We start from the raw sequence: 20,596 nt of genomic DNA on the forward strand, positions 1-20,596 counted from the left end.
CTCTTGTGCATTATTACCCCCAGAGCCCAGCAAATAACTCCATGGGTCTCAGCCAACATCACAGGGTGTCATAGATAGATCATAGACAAACGGACAGACGGATGGATGTAGGTATGGCTGTAGGTACGGATGGACAGACAGACTTACCTTGGCTTTCCTCTGGGTGAGGCTGGCTGAGGAGTCGCTGAAAGTGATGGAGGGGCTGGGGGATTGGGGTGCGCCCTTTGAGGGGACGCCAATGTAGGGGCTCTGGCACAGCCAGCTACTACTACTTTCTCTGTGTCTGAGACCCTGTGGCAGTCTTGAAGGACAGGGGAGAAATAATCAGAGAGAGATGGAGAGATTCAAAGAAAGAGAGATAGTCAGAGAGGGAAGGAGAGAAAGAGAGAGCGAGAGAGAGAAATAAACAAGGACAATGTGCAGAAGGGGACAGGGGAGATGAGTGACACACTCAGACAGTGTCATTGTTGCTCAGAGTCAAAGACAACAAGTAGTGAGAGATATATATAGAAAGTTCAGAAAGAGCGTGTGAAGGAAATTTTACTTTGTGTAGAAACAGTCTTGAAATGTTAATCTGGTCTTTGGTGTCAAAAACAATCCTTGTTTTCTGCCTAAGTCTGGTGAGGATATGAGGGGTGGGGGGAGAGGTGGTTGAGTCATGACCTTCTCCTGAGGACTATCTGGTGGAACACCCAGAATATGTTTGTTAAGTTAAGATTGGAGACGGTGCCAGATACATGTCAGAACCAACCCTATGAACTATGCCTATTTAACGTGTCTGTAACCAGTATTTAAGGGGACTAACAGGACTGCCCCATTAGAGCTCTTGATCAACATGTGTACTTGGTGCATTGAGTTGGTTGGAACCTCTCCAGCGCGCTGATAATAAACAATGATTCATTTAAGATGGACTTCGTGTCCCTGTGTAAGAAACTCCACTTGGTGCTGCAAGCAGGGGCTCTCTTCTTGCCCCATATGCATCTTTTATGATTCTCTTGCCGTTACTTGCTTTGATTCTGCCTGTGGAGCTTTCCAGTTGGGATCTGCGATGAAAAGCGGTGGCGCATTTTATGAAGCGCGAAGGAAAGACAAGATTAATATTTTCAAGACTGTTTCTTCACAAAGTAAAATTTCCTTCACAACAGGCTTTAATCTTGTGCCTTATTCCAAAACAATCAGAACACTTTTTTTTGTTACATTTTCCAATACTTTTACAGCATTAGTTGCTCATTATCAAGTTCGTTGTAGACAACATAAAATCATTCATTTTTGTCCATTTTCATGTATAATCTTAGCAAAAAGGGTTCGTCAAACATTTCTCCAATGGAGTCAGCAAAAGGACCCTTTTAGGTTCTAGATAGCACTTTTTTTCCAAAGACTGTAGGATACAGTAACGGATGAGGGCGTGCATATTTCCCAGAGTCTATCTGGTTGTTTAAAGTCTGAGGATACACACAGGTCAGTCCCACAGGTAGGTGTGTGTGTGTGTGTGTGTGTGTGTGTGTGTGTGTGTGTGTGTGTGTGTGTGTGTGTGTGTGTGTGTGTGTGTTCATCTGCTTCGTTAGCTATGTAAGCAATTTCCAGGTATATATACCGGTCTATGTTCGGTGGGTATGCAGGGGTGGGCGAGCTCCTGGCTTTCTGTCTCCAGGGTTTGTGAAGTAAACTTTCTGTAACACAAATACCAAACGACACTGATAGAACAGATACTTTAGGAATAAAAAGGCCTAGTACAAACATTTGTTCAGTTCAAAGATACTTAAATATTTTAAACATGCCACACATTATACTGTTATACCTATTGCAAGCAACAGTTTACACATATTACACTAAGAAGAGGAACCTTTCCCTCTGGATGCATGTCAGCAGCTTCCACATTCCACAGCAACATTTATCTCATTAACTGTAAAGAGCAAATTAACCATTAGGAGTGCTTAAGATCATCTAGAACATCCTTCAACAAATGTACAGTATTAACAAATATCAGGAAAAACACAGAGCTGTCGAGCTACTCCTCTGCAAATCCAGAATTAAGTCACACAAATAACAGTTTTTTTCCCATGAGTCACTAAACATGAAAAACCAAAACTGTAGCGCTTTAGTTTACAGTGCTGAAATAACGGTAACATCCAGAAAGTAATAGTAAACAGTAAATAAAACTGCAACGGCCAGGTAAGAATGTAGTAATAACCTGTTAAAGATAAACTACAATCACCAAAAGTACTCCTGCTCATCGAACATCCCATTCCAAAATTATAGCCATTAGTATGGAGTTGGTTCCCCCTTTGCTGCTAGAACAGCCTCCACTATTCTGGGAAGGCTTTACACTAGACGTTGGAACACACTAGATGTTGGAGTGCTCAGGACCTCAGACTGGGGCGAAGGTTCACCTTCCAACAGGACAATGACCCTGAGCACACAGCCAAGACAACAGAGGAGTGGCTTCGGGACAAGTCTCTGAATGTTCTTGAGTTGCCCAGCCAGAGCTTGGAATTGAACCCGATCAAACATCTCTGGAGACCTGAAAATATCTGTGCAGCAACGCTCCCCATCCAACCTGACAAAGCTTGAGAGGATCTGCAGAGAAGAATGGGAGAAACTCCCCAAACACAGGTGTGCCAAGCTTGTAGCGTCATACCCAAGACGTCTCAAGGCTGTAATCGCTTCCAAAGGTGCTTCCGCAAAGTACTGAGTAAAGGGTCTGAATACTAATGTCAATAAAGGTAATCTTTTCTTTTTGTGCAAACATTTCTACAAACCTGTTTTCACTTTGTCATTATGGGGTATCGTGTGTAGGTTGATGAGGATTATTTTTTTTAATCCATTTTAGAAATAAGGCTGTAACGTAACAAAACTTGGAACAAGTCAAGAGGTCTGAATACTTTCCGAATGCACTTTGTGTGTGAAATTTGTTTTGATTTAGAATGGACCACTATCATGCACCAGTCTCAAAACAGGGGCAGGGGAAAAAATATACATGTCATCTATGCACTTAAGTAGCGCATGAATCACGCCTTTCCCATGGTTCATTTTCCTACCAGCCAGGTAGGCTTTACTCCTGTTGTAAAGAGAAGTAATGTGCTTAATATTAGGAAAGTTGAGAAATAAATACATTAGGCCTAGCCTATCGAGAGCTGAGGGATCCTTCCCTTTTTTAATACAGGCCATCAAAACTATGTTGTTTTCTCACGCAATTGTATAGCCAATAGAAATGTTGTGCAGCATGAGTTCTGGGGCTTCTACAAAAGTTCCAAGTACATTCTTCCATTTTTTAGATAAAAATAAAATCTAACAATACAAACCATACATAGACAAAAGACAACGCATGCTCAGACCCACATGTTTCCACCCATTCAATTTGTAATGGTTGTAAGACTATGCCAGTGATCTATAACTGGTTGACAAGGCATTCCTAGTTGATCAACAAACATTTCTGTAAAAAAAATCCAACAATAAAGCTTTGCATTTCTATGTTTTATTTATTTATTGCTGTTGGCGGCAGGTGCGTTTGATTCAGAAGCCCTAGCGCCGGGAAGGCAAAGTGTTCCCATTTGAACCATTTCATGCTCCACCTACTCGGCAGGCCCAAAGAGCAAATCAAGTGCACTTATAGGCCTACTGTTGGCCAATCAGAATGCTCAGATCACCGTGTCTGCACAGTTTCCTCGCACCATAGACTAAAAATAAGCCTTGAACGCACAGCAAAGTTCTTAATGTGAGAATAAAACCATGACTAAACAGATTCAGCGAATACAGGAAAGAGCTGCTGTTTTTATGAGTGAGTTCATGTTTAAGTTGTTATTCAGCACTGTCAACACTTTGTTCAACACTTTTATAATGCATAAAATGCACGTTCTCCCTACTTCCACTCACACTACAACCAGAACTGCAGCTGCTACGAATGAGTATAGCAAACTGTTTCGTCAAACTTTCTGTATTATTAGCGGCTTGTGTCTTTTTTAATATCGAGGAATATTTCACTTTCTCTGGTCATAGGGGTAACATGAATTGGTGCATGAGGTGCAGCTTAAGTTTTGCCATCAGCTGGAAGACTGTGTCCCTTTTTCTCAGAGGAGGGAGAGAGAGGAGGGTCTGTGAGTTGCATGAGAGGCAATCTCACCGCTGCTCCCTCCCTCCCCTTAGACTGACCATCAGTTGCAGGCCATCAGTCCAGTAAAGGTGCCTCACGAGTAATACTACAAACTATATATAACCAGTGTGATCATATACCTAAAATGTTGAAATATACTTTCAGAATGTTCTGGGAAGAACAACATTGGCAGGGTAATTTAAGCACAGCCATTCTGAAGTGATAATTTCTTGTGTCTATAGCCTACTGCACAAACCTCATTGCTACAGAACTGGATTTAATTGGTTAATGTTGCAAACAACTTGTCTTTTTTAAGTCATGTATAAAAAATAATCTGAGCATTTTGACTCAGAAAGTGATCTTGACTCAGGAACGGTTGGTGACCACTTCCCTATGCCATATGACATCCTGTTGCACTATTATTTTTCTCTCTGTAGCCCTTTTTTAAAATATTTAAATAATAATGCATTTGATTCATCCACAGTCTTAATGATGGAGGGTCAATTGATTTCTAGTTTTTAAGCTAATGTTTTTTCAAAATGATTGATGAGAAAAAGTACAGACCAACCCATTGGGTATCTCACTGCACCCTCATTTGACAAGTCTTGAAAGATGCAAGTAGACGGATTAAAAGTACATTTATACAGTAAAACTTCTGACAGCAAACTTTCTAATTCCGCCCATAGCTTTTGAACTTAATAGCAATCCCAGAAAGCATGAATCATTGAGTCCTGTTAGCTTGACACTTAAGATATTACTCTGCCTTGTGCTATAGAATTTGTGCATTTTGACTCCTGTATAATATTCATTACTTATGTTCCAATAATCCCTCCATCTTGTGCCAATATCAGTTCTTTTGAGATCTTGGTTAGAATAGTTTATATGTTTTGTAAGAGATTGGCAGTTGGATAGGCTTTCTGCAAGGTTTTTTATATCTTAAGTTCATATGGGGTATCCTTTTCGGACACAAATAAAATTCCCTCAACATTGCTCTGATGTCCAAATGATATGATGTATTTTTTAACCCAGTATATTGTTGGAGATCAAAAAAAAATGTACTCCATTTTAAAGTGCTTTTCTTACTTTGAGAAAACAGTCTTTTGTAGTTGGAAAAAAGTCCATCTCTAGGTGTCCTGTAAAATATTTGTAGAGATTACATTTTTCAGCCTCTTTGGAGGCTCCTTGAATTTGCCTTTTTTTATTGCTATGTCTGTCTAACTTGCTGAATGTGTGATTTAGGTCACCTGCTAAAATATTAGTTCCAGTCTGTGTTTGATCTTATATAGCTTGAATTATATCTAAAAACACTAGAGGATGGGGGGGGATATACAATGAAATCAATGTGTATTTTTCACCATGTTAAGGTACAATAAAAATGTAGAAAACGTCCTTCTTGGTCCGTGTGCTGGGACATAAGGGAAAAGGGTGTATTGTTTATCAGACTGCCTACACCTCTACAGTTACTACAGTAGGTGGCAGCATAGGCCTCTCCAACCGTGCTCATCCTTAAATATTACATTTCTGCTTTTCTGAAGTAACTCTTGCAGAAAAACCACATCTGCTGACAATCTCTTTAAATATTCAATAACCTTAATCTATGTAATGAACTGGATTTTGTTGGCCTTTGTTATATAGAGTCAAAGGTAACCTTGTCTGTTCCGTCTGTCATTGAAAAACCAGATAAAACAGTTTAGCAGATGTCATATGAGGGCGGTGGACATCCGATGTATATGGAAGAGTCAAAGTATGAATACATAGTTGTTGTACACATTACATACAATTGAAGTCGTAAGTTTACATACACCTTAGCCAAATACATTCAAACTCAGTTTTTCACAATTCCTGAAATTTAATCAGAGTAAAAATTCCCTGTCTTAGGTCAGTTAGGATCACCACTTAATTTTAAGAATGTGAAATGTCAGAATAATAGTAGAGAGAATTATTTATTTCAGCTTTTATTCCTTTCATCACATTTGTAATAGGTCAGAATTTTACATACACTCAATTAGTATTTGGTAGCATTGCCTTTAAATTGTTTAACTTGGGTCAAACGTTCCGGGTAGCCTTCCACAAGCTTCCCACAATAAGTTGGGTGAATATTGGCCCATTCCTCCTGACATAGCTGGTGTAACTGAGTCAGGTTTGTAGGCCTCCTTGCTCGCACACACTTTTTCGATTCTGCCCACAAATGTTCTATAGGATTGAGGTCAGGGCTTTGTGATGGCCACTCCAATACCTTGACTTTGTTGTCCTTAAGCCATTTAGCCACAACTTTGGAAGTATGCTTGGGGTCATTGTCCATTTGGAAGACCAATTTGTGACCAAGCTTTAACTTCCTGACTGATGTCTTGAGATGTTGCTTCAATATATCCACGTAATTTTCCTTCTCATTATGCCATCTATTTTGTTATGTACACCAGTCCCTCCTACAGCAAAGCACCCCACGAACATGATGCTGCCACCCCATGCTTCACGGTTGGGATGGTATTCCTCGGCTTGCAAGCCTCCCCCTTTTCCCTCCAAACATAACAATGGTCATTAAGGCTAAACAGTTCTATTTTTGTTTCATCAGACCAGAGGACATTTCTCCAAAAAGTACGATCTTTGTCCCCATGTGCAGTTGCAAACCGTAGTCTGGCTTTTTTATGGCGGTTTTGAAGCAGTGGCTTCTTCCTTGCTGAGCGGCCTTTCAGTTTATGTCAATATAGGACTCGTTTTACTGTGGATATAGATACTTTTGTACCTGTTTCCTCCAAACATCTTCACAAGGTCCTTTGCTGTTGTTCTGGGATTCATTTTCACTTTTTGCACCAAAGTACGTTCATCTCTTCCTGAGCCGTATGATGGCTGCGTGGTCCCATGGTGTTTATACTTGCGTACTATTGTTTGTACAGATAAATGTGGTACCTTCAGGCGTTTGGAAATTGCTCCCAAGGATGAACCAGACTTGTGGAGGTCTACAATTATCTTTCCAAGGTCTTGGCTGATTTTCTTTGATTTTCCCATGATGTCAAGCAAAGACGCTTTTAGTTTGAAGGTAGGCCTTGAAATACATCCACAGGTACACCTCCGATTGATTCAAATGATGCCTATCAGCCTATCAGAAGTTTTTAAAGTCATGATATCATTTTCTGGAATTTCCAAGTTGTTTAAAGGCACAGTCTACTTAGTGTATGTAAACTTCTGCCTCATTGGAATTGTGATACAGTAAACAATTGTTGGAAAAATTGCTTGTGTCATGCACAAAGTAGATGTAGTAAAACTATAGTTCGTTAACAATACATTTGTGGAGTGGTTGAAAAATGAGTTTTAATGACTCCAACCTAAGTGTATGTAAACCTCAGACTACAACTGTACAATCAAATAAATATATCTTATTCCAAAACATTAACAGTAAACATTATGCATTAGAGCTATAATATAGCTAACGTAATCTCTACAGGAAGTTTTCATTTAGCTCATCTGGGTTTGTTGCTGTTAGCTAGCACATGACAAGCCGTAGTCGGACATGACATGAATTACCAACATACTTGGATCCATTTATTTTATCACTACATAAATGTGACCCGATTCAGGAAACTAGGTGTATGTCGCAAGTTACGACTTCACAGGAGATCCTTTTGAACGTAAAATATATATTTTTTATCAAAATGTGTTTTTTGGCAGAAATGCCTCCTCGAACATCTGAACTTTCATGTGCCTTAATATCAAACTTCTTTGTCATCTGTAAATACAAATAAAATTGTTAAATTACAAGCCTAGTTGGTTTAGCCACAGCAAAAAAAGTCAGCAACCTTCCCGCTAGCCATAATGAGTGGGCTGGACATGCCGAGAGATGAGTTTGGATTGATTGGTGTTGCATCTTGTGTCTTTAAAATGAGCTGCTCCCGTAATGCAGTATTTTTGGTTTAATTCAAATAGTACCAGTCGAAAGTTTGGTCACTCATTCAAGGGTTTTTCTTTATTTTTACTATTTTCTACATTGTAGAATAATAGTGAAGACATTAAAACTATGAAATAACACATGGAATCATGTAGTAACCAACAAAGTGTTAAACAAATCAAAACATATTTTATATTTGAGATTCTTCAAAGTAGCCACCCTTTGCCTTGATGACAGCTTTGCACACTCTTGGCATTCTCTCAACCAGCTTCATGAGTTAGTCACCTGGAATGCATTTCAATTAACAGATGTGCCTTGTTAAAAGTTAATGTGTGGAATTTCTTTCCTTCTTAATGCATTTGAGCCAATCAGTTGTGTTGTGACAAGGTAGAGGTGGTATACAGAACATAACCCTATTTGGTAAAAGACCAAGTCCAGATTATGGCAAGAACAGCTCAAAAATAATCAAAGATAAACGACAGTCCATCATTACTTTAAAACATGAAGGTCAGTGAATACGGAACATTTCAAGAACTTTGAAAGTTTCTTCAGCTGCAGTCGCAAACACCATCAAGCGCTATGATGAAACTGGCTTTCATGAGGACCGCCACAGGAAAGGAAGACCCAGAGTTACCTCTGCTGCAGTGGATTAGTTCATTAGAGTTACCAGCCTCAGAAATTGTAGCCCAAATAAATGCTTCACAGAGTTCAAGTAACAGACACATCTCAACATCAACTGTTCAGAGGGGACTGTGTGAATCAGGTCTTCATGGTCAAATTGCTGCAAAGAAACTACTACTAAAGGACACCAATAAGAAGAAGACTTGCTTGGGCCAAGAAACACAGGCAATGGACATTATACTGGTGGAAATCTGTCCTTGGTCTGATGAGTCCAAATTTGAGCTTATTAGTTCCTATCACCATGTCTTAGTTTTGATGTCCTCACTATTATTGTACAATGTTTTTTTTTTGTAAAAATAAAGAAAAACCCTTGAATGAGTAGGTATGTCCAAACCTTTAACTGGTACTGTATAGAATGCGTGAACATGTAGGCTGAGCAAACATTTAACAAAGAACACACCAAAAACATAAATCAAATACTAGTTTGTACTTTGAGACACTTTTCCTTTTTAGGGCTTTTAAGCGCCAACTCCTCTCCTAATGTACCAACATTTTGTGGATTATGTCATTGTAAATACATGAAAGACTGCCACTTAACTAGTGCGGTCAGTTTATAATACTTTGTGAATTAAATTAAAGTATAGTGGCTGGTGGGGCTCTACTTAGGTAGAGTGGGTCCACTGAAAAAACAAAGTGAAATGAGTGGAGGCACCACACATACTTCACGGAAGTGTCTGATACCCAACCAGCTCCCTGCCCCCCCGATCCCTGGCATAAAGCCCATCGCCACTCTCACCAATAACCACCATTGGAGTTTAGCTATAACGACACACAAATAATAATAATGGCTTGACAACCTGTCCTAATTTGGCCAGAACTTATTAATTTTACAGCAGGTTTGCAAAATAAATAAAATTACATTGTAGTATAGATAAATCCTTCCATCTTTCCCAAGCCAAGCTTGCCCCCCCCCCTTTACACACCCCCACCCAAGCCAAGCCTGTCCCAACCTCCCCTCTTTTTCCACCCTCCCCTCTTCTCAGAAACATTTACACACATTCATACATCCACATACTCGTCCATTCTCATTAATTCACATACAACATATACCTTATGCATCCACACACCCATTCTCTCCTGCCTTCCTATTCATATTCACCCTCCCTCACACATCCATTCATATACACGAGCACGCATGCACATGGGCGCACACACACACCCATCCATAGAACAGTTATTGACATGCACTGAGCATACCAAACATTAGGAACACCTATTGACATGCCCTCAGAACAACCAGACTCTAAAAGGTGTCAAAAGCGTTCCACATGGATGCTTAATGTTTTGTAGGCCTTCGAGTGGAAAAGTTTCTTGCAGCTAGATTAAGGCTTTATCGGTGCTTGTGAATTCCATCCTTTGCTTTCCCTTCCATACCTACAACACTGCCGGGAAACAGTTGAGAATTGATCCCATTTTCCCCCAGTGACTGTCTCCTCTTTCCTCTCTTCTGGTAAGGACAATCTACTCATGCTGTTACATCTCATTCTGTTCTCTTCCTGGTCCAATCCCTCTTCTAAAGTTTGCAACTTTGTTTCCAAAAGGCTATTTTTTTTATTTATTGTAAATTCATGCACACGTTTTTGCTTGTCTGATATGATAGCCTCTACTGTATTATAGAGCAAATCTACTTTTTTTGACAACCGATTCCAACGCAGCTTGTTGGTTTGCGTCTCCAAATTGCCCTTTGCCTTTTCCTTTTCTTTTGAAGGAGGCCATGGTCTGTTGGATTCGTGCGCTGAGGTGTTTTACCAACTGTTTGCTTCACTGTTGTACAAACCTAATCGCTCACACTCTCCCAGTTGCTTCGGGATATATTGATTGATCACGTTTAGAGGCTTGCTTTTAAACTTTTGTCTAGTTTCTACATATAAACCACAGTTTTGTAGGTACAAAACGGAGCTACTCACACACCCTATGCATCCTATCTGTACACGCATGGGCCTCGTAATCGTTTCAAGTACATTAATAAGTCTGGATGGTGCTGGTAAGAAGAGGTGAAATGGCTTCTGCTTATTAGCCTCTTATTGATAGTTTTCAGTAACACATTTTCTGCATAACAAGGAAAATGTATCATTATTTAGCAGCTACATACTAACTTAATGGGTTATTCCTGCATTCTTACCTGGATGTTGCCATCTTATTTCCCTGTTTACTGTTACTTTACCATATCCTGTTATTTCAGCACTGTAAACTAAAGTGCTACCAAAAAACTATTTTGTTCCAACCAAACATGATTCAACATTTAACACATGCATTTTACCTGACTTGGTGGAGTCGTTAGAGTACCGTCTGCTCTCCGCTCCAGCCGCGCTGCCCTCACTGTAGTCAGGATACCGATCACGCTTACCTGGTACAACACCATGTGAAATACCAAGCAAAATACCAGGTGAAACCAGGTAGAACACCAGATGAAGACAGTTCATTAATACATAGCAAAAGGTTTTGCAACAGAAGACAAAAACAAGGGTTTCCGTTGGTGCCATGTGAATCAGAGGATGTGAGTGGAGTAGTGGAGCTGGAGAGGAGCAGAATTTGGCTGGAGCGTGGAGCGGATTGAAAAAATGTTGGAACGTCTGCTTTCTCTCTCGCTCCAGTCCCGCTCTGCCAAGTGCTCAGAGCATGCTCTGCCCAGGATTTTTTAGTTTCCTTCGTTACTGTTCTTTTAATTCCCCATACAATTGCATGCGGAAAGCGTTCAGGCCCCTTGACTTTTTCCACATTTTGTTATGTTACAGCCTTATTCTAAAATGTATTAAATACATTGTTTTCCTCATCAGCAACAAACAATACCCCATAATGACGAAGCGAAAACGGGTTTATATTTTTTTGCAAATTGATAAACTAAATATAAAACACAAATACCTTAATTACATAATTATTCAGACCCTTTGCTATGAGACTCAAAATTGAGCTCCGGTGCATCCTGTTTCCATTGATCATCTTTGAGCTGTTTTTACAATTTGATTAGAGTCCTCCAGTGGTAAATTCAATTGATTGGACATGATTTGAAAAGGCACACACCTGTCTATTTAAAAGGTCCCACAGTTGACAGTGCATGTCAGCGCAAAAACCAAGCCATGAGGTTGAAGGAATTGTCCGTTAGCGCCGAAACAGGATTGTGTCAAGGCACAGATCTGGGGAAGGGTACCAAAAAAATGTCTGCAGCATTGAAGGTCCCATAAACACAGGGGCCTCCATCATTCTTAAATGGAAAAAGTTTGGATCCACCAAACCTTTCCCTAGAGCTGGCCACCCAGCCAAACTGAGCAATCGGGGGAGAAGAGCCTTGGTCAGGGAGGTGACTAAGAACCTAATGGTCACTCGGACAGAGCTCCAGGGTTCCTCTGTGGTGATGGGAGGACCTTCCAGAAGGACTACCATCTGCAGAACTTCACCAATCAGGCCTTTATGGTAGTGGCCAAACTGAAACCACTCCTCAGTAAAAGGCATATGAAAGCCCGCTTGGAGTTTACCAAAAGGCACCTAATGGACTCTCAGACCAAGAAATATGATTCTCTGGTCTGATGCAACCAAGATTGAACTCTTTGGCCTGAATGCCAAGCGTCACGCCTGGTGGAAACCTGGCACCATCTCTACAGTGAAGCATGGTGGTGGCAGCATCAGGCTGTGGGGATGTTTTTCATTGGCAGGGACTGGGAGGAGATGAATGGAGCAAAGTACAGAGGGATCCTTGATGGAAACCTGCTCCAGAGCGCTCAGGACCTCAGATTGGGGAGGAGTCTTTGTCTTTGAGTGGCCTACCCAGAGCCCGGACTTGAACCCGATCTAACATCGCTGGAGAGATCTGAAAATAGCTGTGCAGCAATGCTCCCCATCCAACCTGACAGAGCTTGAGAAGATCTGTAGAGAATAATGGGAGAAACTCCTCAAATACAGGTGTGCCAAGCTTGTAGCGTCATACCCAAGAAGACTTGACGCGGTAAGTACTGAGTAAAGGGTCTGAATACTTATGTAAATGTGATTTAAGTTTTTCATTTGCAAAATATTCAAAAATCCTGTTTTTGCATCATCATTATGGGGTATTGTGTGTAGATTGTGGGGGAAAAAACGATTTCATACATTTTAGAATAATATCTAACATACGTTTTTTGGGGAAAAGTCAAAAGGGTCTGAATACTTTCGGAATGCACTGTATTCTGTTGTATTTATTTAGCCTAACCCATCACTGATGCACAGAGATGCCGACATGAGTCGACCAAGATATTGGTCACACAGCCTGTGTAATTGACAGCAAGACAAGGAATGAGCCCATGCAGCAAAACCTTTTGATTTTTATAGGCTAATGTAAACATTTGAAAGAGTTCATGTTTGAAAAAGTGGAAAAGTTGTCTATCAACTGTAAGACATGAGCGCTACAGAGCCACAGTTACAACTGAAGTATCTGATCATCAATAGATTAGAGAAAAAGCTAGTTGTTTTTCAACACAGTGGTCACATACAGTAGGGAGAACAAGTATTTGATACACTGCCGATTTTGCAGTTTTTCCTACTTACAAAGCATGTAGAGGTCTGTCATTTTTATCATAGATACACTTCAACTGTGAGAGACGGAATCTAAAACAAAAATCCAGAAAATCACATTGTATGATTTTTAAGTAATTCATTTGCATTTTATTGCATGACATAAGTATTTGATACATCAGAAAAGCAGAACTTAATATTTGGTACAGAAACCTTTGTTTGCAATTACAGAGATCATATGTTTCCTGTAGTTCTTGACCAGATTTGCACACACTGCAGCAGGGATTTTGGCCCACTCCTCCATACAGACCTTCTCCAGATCCTTCAGGTTTCGGGGTTGTCGCTGGGCAATAAGGACTTTCAGCTCCCTCCAAAGATTTTCTATTGGGTTCAGGTCTGGAGACTGGCTAGGCCACTCCAGGACCTTGAGATGCTTCTTATGGAGCCACTCCTTAGTTGCCCTGGCTGTGTGTTTCGGGTCGTTGTCATGCTGGAAGACCCAGCCATGACCCATCTTCAATACTCTTACTGAGGGAAGGAGGTTGTTGGCCAAGATCTCGCTATACATGCGCCCCATCCATCCTCCCCTCAATACGGTGCAGTCGTCCTGTCCCCTTTGCAGAAAAGCATCCCAAAGAATGAAGTTGTACTCATCCTTCTTCTTCCTCCAAACACGGCAAGTGGAGTTTAGACCAAAAAGCTATATTTTTGTCTCATCAGACCACATGACCTTCTCCCATTCCTCCTCTGGATCATCCAGATGGTCATTGGCAAACTTCAGATGGGCCTGGACATGCGCTGGCTTGAGCAGGGGGACCTTCGGGGCGCTGCAGGATTTTAATCCATGACAGCGTACTGTGTTACTAATGGTTTTCTTTGAGACTGTGGTCCCAGCTCTCTTCAGGTCATTGACCAGGTCCTGCCGTGTAGTTCTGGGCTGATCCCTCACCTTCCTCATGATCATTGATGCCCCACGAGGTGAGATCTTGCATGGAGCCCCAGACCGAGGGTGATTGACCGTCATCTTGAACTTCTTCCATTTTCTAATAATTGCTCCAACAGTTGTTGCCTTCTCACCAAGCTGCTTGCCTATTGTCCTGTAGCCCATCCCAGCAATTTTATCCCTGATGCCGTTACACAGCTTCCTGGTCTTGGCCATTGTGGAGAGGTTGGAGTCTGTTTGATTGAGTGTGTGGACAGGTGTCTTTTATACAGGTAACGAGTTCAAACAGGTGCAGTTAATACAGGTAATGAGTGGAGAACAGGGATTCTTAAAGAAATACTAACAGGTCTGTGAGAGCCGGAATTCTTACTGGTTGGTAGGTGATCAAATACTTATGTCATGCAATAAAATGCAAATTAATTACTTAAAAATCATACAATGTGATTTTCTGGATGTTTGTTTTAGATTCCGTCTCTCACAGTTGAAGTGTACCTATGATAAAAAATGACAGACCTCTACATGTTTTGTTAGTAGGAAAACCTGCCAAATCGGCAGTGTATCAAATACTTGTTCTCCCCACTGTATCATCAGGTAGGTCCTTATTTAATAGCTTACGACATGTTGGCAATGTTGAAGCTTCTTACAGTAGCCTTGCCTGATGACTCAAACTGAATTATTCCGCTGCTCTATTGTTCGCTACATACTGTACTGAAATCTGAGACTTCCATCATTGAAGTAGTTTGAGGTGATGTCAAAATGAGTGGTATTGAACAAAACAAAGTAATCAGCTATTGTATCATTTCTAACCAATGAGAGTATCAAGGCGCATGACTAATTTTCAAAACACTGCTTTACCCATGTGTGTTCTTGCTCAGGCCCATCCCATCGGTTTCTGGGACAGACCAGAACAGTTAGAATGTCTTTGTATTCTAAAAATCATCGGGGAGGTGCTCAGATCCAGACTCAAAGGCCTGTATCTCATGGCGAGGAGGGGTGTGTGGGGGTCTAATTAGGGGGGATTTTATGGGATGTACTGTTTCCAGTTTTTCACTAGTTATAGAAAATCTTTGCTACGACTGCATCAAAGTAATTTAACAGTATTTATCCTGTAAAAAATTAACATCTGTCTTCTAAACTAAGCTAGAGCTGTTTTTACCAGGGGCACAACTTTCACCGGCGACGGGGAGGAACATGCCCCCCCCCCCCTACTTTCTGAATTTGCATGTTTGTCCCCCCTCCAGTTACAAAACGTGGCTCCAATGTGCTTTAGGACCATGCGAACATCTCAGAGCGGTTGGGTAGGATGGTTTCCAGTTTTAGCCAGCTTGATTTAGGAGCACACAGACATCACAGAGCGTGCCAACAGGCTGTGTGAAGGCAACGCTTCTGAAAAGCTGCCGTATAGGACCAACACGGGAGAGATGAACAGATGCAGCTGCTGACTGTGTTGCGCTTTTTCTCCAAGTTGTAAAAACAAGCAGAGCAGAAACTGGCTATTCTTTAGTTGCACTGATCTGGCTGGCAAGGTAACTGCTGTTTGACAGAACTAAAGTGCTGCGCTAGTAGTGTAACTGAAATGTTACGTTATCTAATGTTTTATCCCCTCTCGACTGAAATAAATGAACTACTAGCAGCTACTTAGCAAGCTAGTAGCTACCACAGCCAGTTCAGCTCTAGCTAGCCTATAGCTAGCCTATAGCTAGCGTATCTGTCAGGTAGCAGCTGTTGTGTGTATGGAAATGCTTTGTTTAGTCCAATTTCAACAGAAGTCCATTTGATGATGTACCATTGGCTAACTTTAGCTATTATTTTTGCCTCAATCACACTAGACCTGAATCAAACAATGAAACCAGCGGCCAAACGATTGAAGACCAATATTCAGACTTTTTTTCAGCACAATGTTTTATTAGTCAGTATAGCAATGTACCTTTTATTGAGCTGTCAGTTTCCTGAGCTAATTCCCTACTTTTCACACTGACATGGTATAAACGGCTCTACAGGCTTCACTGTCATGGTGCACAGTCAGTACACAACACTATGCTCATCATGTCTTAGCAGGATCAGATGGTGACAATGTCCCTGCAGACAGCCAGGGAAGACCAGTCAACAGAGGTCAGGTGGATTTTGCAGGATATTATAACAATCAGTGACTGGATACAAAGTTCCATCTTGAGTTGATGGGTAGGCTACAGTCTGGGATCTGGAAATAATGGTAATTTCAATTGTTGTGGCTTTAGAAGCTTCTGATAGGCTAGTTGGCATAATTTGAGTCAATTGGAGGTGTACCTGTGGATGTATTTCAAGGCCTACCTTCAATCTCAGTCCCTCTTTGCTTGACATGATGGGAAAATCAAAAGAAGTCAGCCATGACCTCAGAAAAACATTGTAGACCTCCACAAGTCTGATTCCTCCTTGGGAGCAAACACCTGAAGGTACCACGTTCATCGGTACACGCAAGTGTATATACACCATGAGACCACGCAGCCGTCATACCGCTCAGGAAGGAAACGCGTTCTGTCTCCTAGAGATGAACGTACCTTGGTGCGAAAAGTACAAATCAATCCCAGAACAACAGCAAAGGACCTTGTGAAGTTGCTGGAGGTAACGGGTACAAAGGTATCTATATCCACAGTAAAAATGAGTCCTATATCGACATAACCTGAAAGCCAGCTCAGCAAGGAAGAAGCCACTGCTCCAATATCGCCATAAAAAAGCCTGACTATGATTTGCAACTGCACATGGGGACAAAGATCATACATTTTGGAGAAATGCCCTCTGTTCTGATGAACAAAAATAGAACTGTTTGGCCATAATGACCATTGTTGTGTTTGGGGGAGGCTTGCAAGCCGAAGAACACCATACCAACAGTGAAGCATGTGGGGGTGCTTTACTGCCAGAGGGACTGGGGCACTTCACAAAATAGATGGCATCATGAGAAGGAAAATTGTGGATATATTGAAGCAACATCTCAAGACATCAGTCATGAAGTTAAAGCTTGGTCGCAAATGGGTCTTCCAAATGGACAATGACCCCAAGCATACTTCCAAAGTTGTGGCAAAATGGCTTAAGGACAACAACGTCAAGGAATTGGAGTGGCCATCACAAAACCCTGACCTCAATCCTATAGAAAATGTCTGGTCAGAACTGAAAAAGCGTGCACGAACAAGGAAGCCTACAAACCTGACTCAGTTACACCAGCTCTGTAAGAAGGAATGGGCCAAAATCCACCCAACTTATTGTGGGAAGCTTGTGGAAGGCTACCCGATACATTTTTACCCAAGTTAAACAATTTAAAGGCAATGCTACCAAATATTAATTGAGTGCATGTAAGCTTCTGACCTACTGGGAATGTGATGAAAGAAATAAAAGCTGCAATAAATCATTCTCTCTTAAAATAAATTGGTGATTGGTGATCCTAACTGCCGTAAAACAGGGGATTTTTACTCAGATTAAATGTCAGGGATTGTGAAAAACTGAGTTTAAATGTATTTGGATAAGGTCTGTGTAAACGTCCGACAACTGTATGTGTGTATATATATATATATCTTTAAATCGGTATCAGCTTTTTTTGGTCCTCCAATAATCGGTATTGGTATCGGCATTGAAAAATCATAATCGTTCGACCTCCAGAGCATCCCAAACGTGCTCAATGGGTGACATGTCTGAGTATGCAGGCCATGGAAGTACTGGGACATTTTCAGCTACCAGAAATTGTGTACAGGGGCTGTGCATTATCATGCTGAAACATGAGGTGATGGCAGTGGATGAATGGCATGGCAATGGGCCTCAGGATCTTTTAACGGTAGCCCTGTGCATTCAAATTGCCGTCAATAAAATGCAATTGTGTTCTCTGTCCGTAACTTATGCCTGCCTATACCATAATCCCACCGCCACCATGGGGCACTCTGTTGACATCAGCAAACAGCTCACCAAAACGACGCCATCTGCCCGGTATAGCTGAAACTGGCATTCATCCATGTAGCGCACACTTCTTCTCCATTGTGCCAGTGGCCATTGAAGGGGACAATTTGCCAACTGAAGTTGGTTACGACGCTGAACTGCAGTCAGGTCAAGACCCTGATGAGGACGACGAGCATGCAGATGAGCTTCCCTGAGACGGTTTATGACAGTTTGTGCAGAAATTATTCGGTTGTGGAAACCCACAGTTTCATCAGCTGTCAGGGTGGCCGTTCTCAGACTGTCCCGCAGGTGAATCAGCCGGATGTGGAGGTCCTGGGCTTGCATGGTTACACACAGTCTGTGGATGTGAGGCTGGCTGGAAGTACTGCCAAACTGACGGAAAATTCCAATCTAATAAAGAATTCTGAGATGCAATTGTGACAATAACATAAAATAAAAGCAAAAGCTCAATACAAAAAAGACAAACCGATAAACCCAAAATTCGTAGATGTACTCCGCTGCAAAAAGACTGGGTACATTGATAGAATGTGTACATCTGTTTTGATGGCAGGTTTGAAACCTGTTATCAAAACGGCAGTTGCGGAGGTAGTGGACCAACATTTTCATTGGGATGAAATAGAGCACAATGCTTTGAGAGTGAAATCGACTTACGATTACTTTGCAGCCGAACGAGGGGTTAATGCCTCTACAGTGAAAGTCACTATCAGTGGTTTTAATGGCCCAAGACAAAGAAACGGAGGAAAGGGCAAATCATCAAAGCCCTGTTAGATGTGGGGCAGTTGGTCAGATAAATAGTAATGGAGCCTTCTGCACCCGCTGCATTCAGAGAGAATGCCGCGATGTAAGCGTTTGCATCTTTGAAAAAGCCCCAGCAGCAAACAATCTTGAGAGCAACGGGGCAGGAAACTCTCACATGGCGTTGTATGGCCTCGGTTCGATCGATAGTGGTTCATATAGATGACAGTGTCTATGTGAAGGGAGACGTAGGAGGCCCCGTCTCACTCAACTTTCTAATAGATGCCTGGGATCAAATATCACTGATTCCTTACGATGAGAAATAGGCTACATTTACGACAGGGAAAAGTGTTACATTTAGCAAGGTAACAGGGGCAGCATCAAGAGGGATACGACTGCTAACTGTCTTTAAACATAGGACCAGTAACAATATCCAGATCACTTTACATGGCGATGAAAGTGAAGCCGATTTTGGGGTTGTAGAATCTATGCGAAATGCCAAGGGATTAGACTCTAAAAGGTTTAAAATTAACAGGCCAAACACTCCTTGGGGGGGGGGGGGGGGGGGGGTGTTATCTTGTGAGACATTTTAATATAGTCTTATTATTTACATTTGATGTAGTCTTATTCTGAAATAGATTTATAGAAGTGACGAAAGGGAGGAGGGGTCACGAGAAATCAGATTGGAGTTAATATGGTGAGTAAGTGTTGGTGGAGTTTTAATTAAGCAATTCTGTCAAGCGACAGCATTGGGTTACCAAACCCAAAATTAACTTAACATTTTTGTTCATGAACATGATGGGCATTGAGGTGCGTTGGATACTGAAAATCATGGGGAAAAGAGAGACCAGTCATATACGTTAGACTTGGTGGCAAGATAAATGCAAAGTAAAGGATACATAAATGTTTGTGTGGATTAAAATCAATGATTAACGATTGGAGGGGAGACAGTGGACTTATCATGTTTTGTTTGTAATTAAAACTTTTGGTTTGCTCATTAAGATTAGCATAGTGAATACTAACAAAATGTGCACTTTCTCTTCCAGGAGTGGATGGGGTGTCATTATCTCTCTTTGAAATGTTTCCCAATACTGTCTTCAGAGAGCAGTTAGTGAAATTCTGCAGTTTTATAAAGTATTAAACTGGGTACGCCGAATTATGGAAATGTTTGAAATGTTGTTAAATGGTTTCCGAAGAAAAGGGAAAGAACATACTTGACGGTGTTGAATTACCTTTGTCCTGACTTTCTGGTGAAGCTTGATCAACCTCACTAGAAATGATCGAGACGTTATCTGAGATTTAAGTATAATATGAATGAGGGACACCTGTCTCTATTTTACCTTATGGGACACAATTATTTCCTTATGGAGTTATCAAGAGTTGTAATTCTAATTTGATGTGTTATTCTAATTTGTTTATTTTTTAATTAATAGGCAGTGTTTGTTTTTGAATCACGATGTGAGTCATATGTTCAAAGGTGCAATTACCAGTTCCTTGTGGCCCTGGCCTTGGTAAATATGCAAAGAGAACATAAAAATAAAATATATGTGGATAATGGTTGACAGCTACTCCAAATGGATTGAGGGTTTCCCCACCTTGGGTGAAATGTGTACTGTTGTTGTTTTTGTTCATTTCGTTTGTTTCGATACAAATCTCATCAGCTTGGGTTTGCTGTATTGTTGTATTGCTGTATTGTAAGGGTTAGCGCTCTAACTCCTTGACCTGGTAACTCTGTGGTGAGGTCGCCAGTATGATAAGGGAGTATAAGCCAATTTGAAAAATTGTTTCAGCAGTTTGTTGTAATGGTCTTTGACATTTGTCTGATACATTTTGGTATTAAGAATATTGGGAATGTAATACA

General features: G+C 41.1%; 1 protein-coding gene across 1 annotated transcript in view; it reads right to left on the reverse strand.

Annotated features, from left to right (window-relative positions):
* ptpn20 (protein tyrosine phosphatase non-receptor type 20) overlaps nt 1-20,596 on the reverse strand; it is a 91,305-nt gene that overhangs the window by 61,606 nt on the left and 9,103 nt on the right. The window contains exons 6-8 of the mRNA XM_036981604.2: nt 10,915-11,001; nt 1,595-1,670; nt 148-301 (exon numbers count right to left, since the gene is read on the reverse strand). Of these exons, the coding sequence (XP_036837499.2) occupies nt 148-301; nt 1,595-1,670; nt 10,915-11,001 (317 nt within the window). The remainder of the gene's footprint in view (nt 1-147; nt 302-1,594; nt 1,671-10,914; nt 11,002-20,596) is intronic.

The sequence above is a fragment of the Oncorhynchus mykiss genome, chromosome 1, assembly GCF_057628025.1.
Source record: "Oncorhynchus mykiss isolate SJ-2025 chromosome 1, ASM5762802v1, whole genome shotgun sequence".
Classification (NCBI taxonomy): Eukaryota; Metazoa; Chordata; class Actinopteri; order Salmoniformes; family Salmonidae; genus Oncorhynchus; species Oncorhynchus mykiss.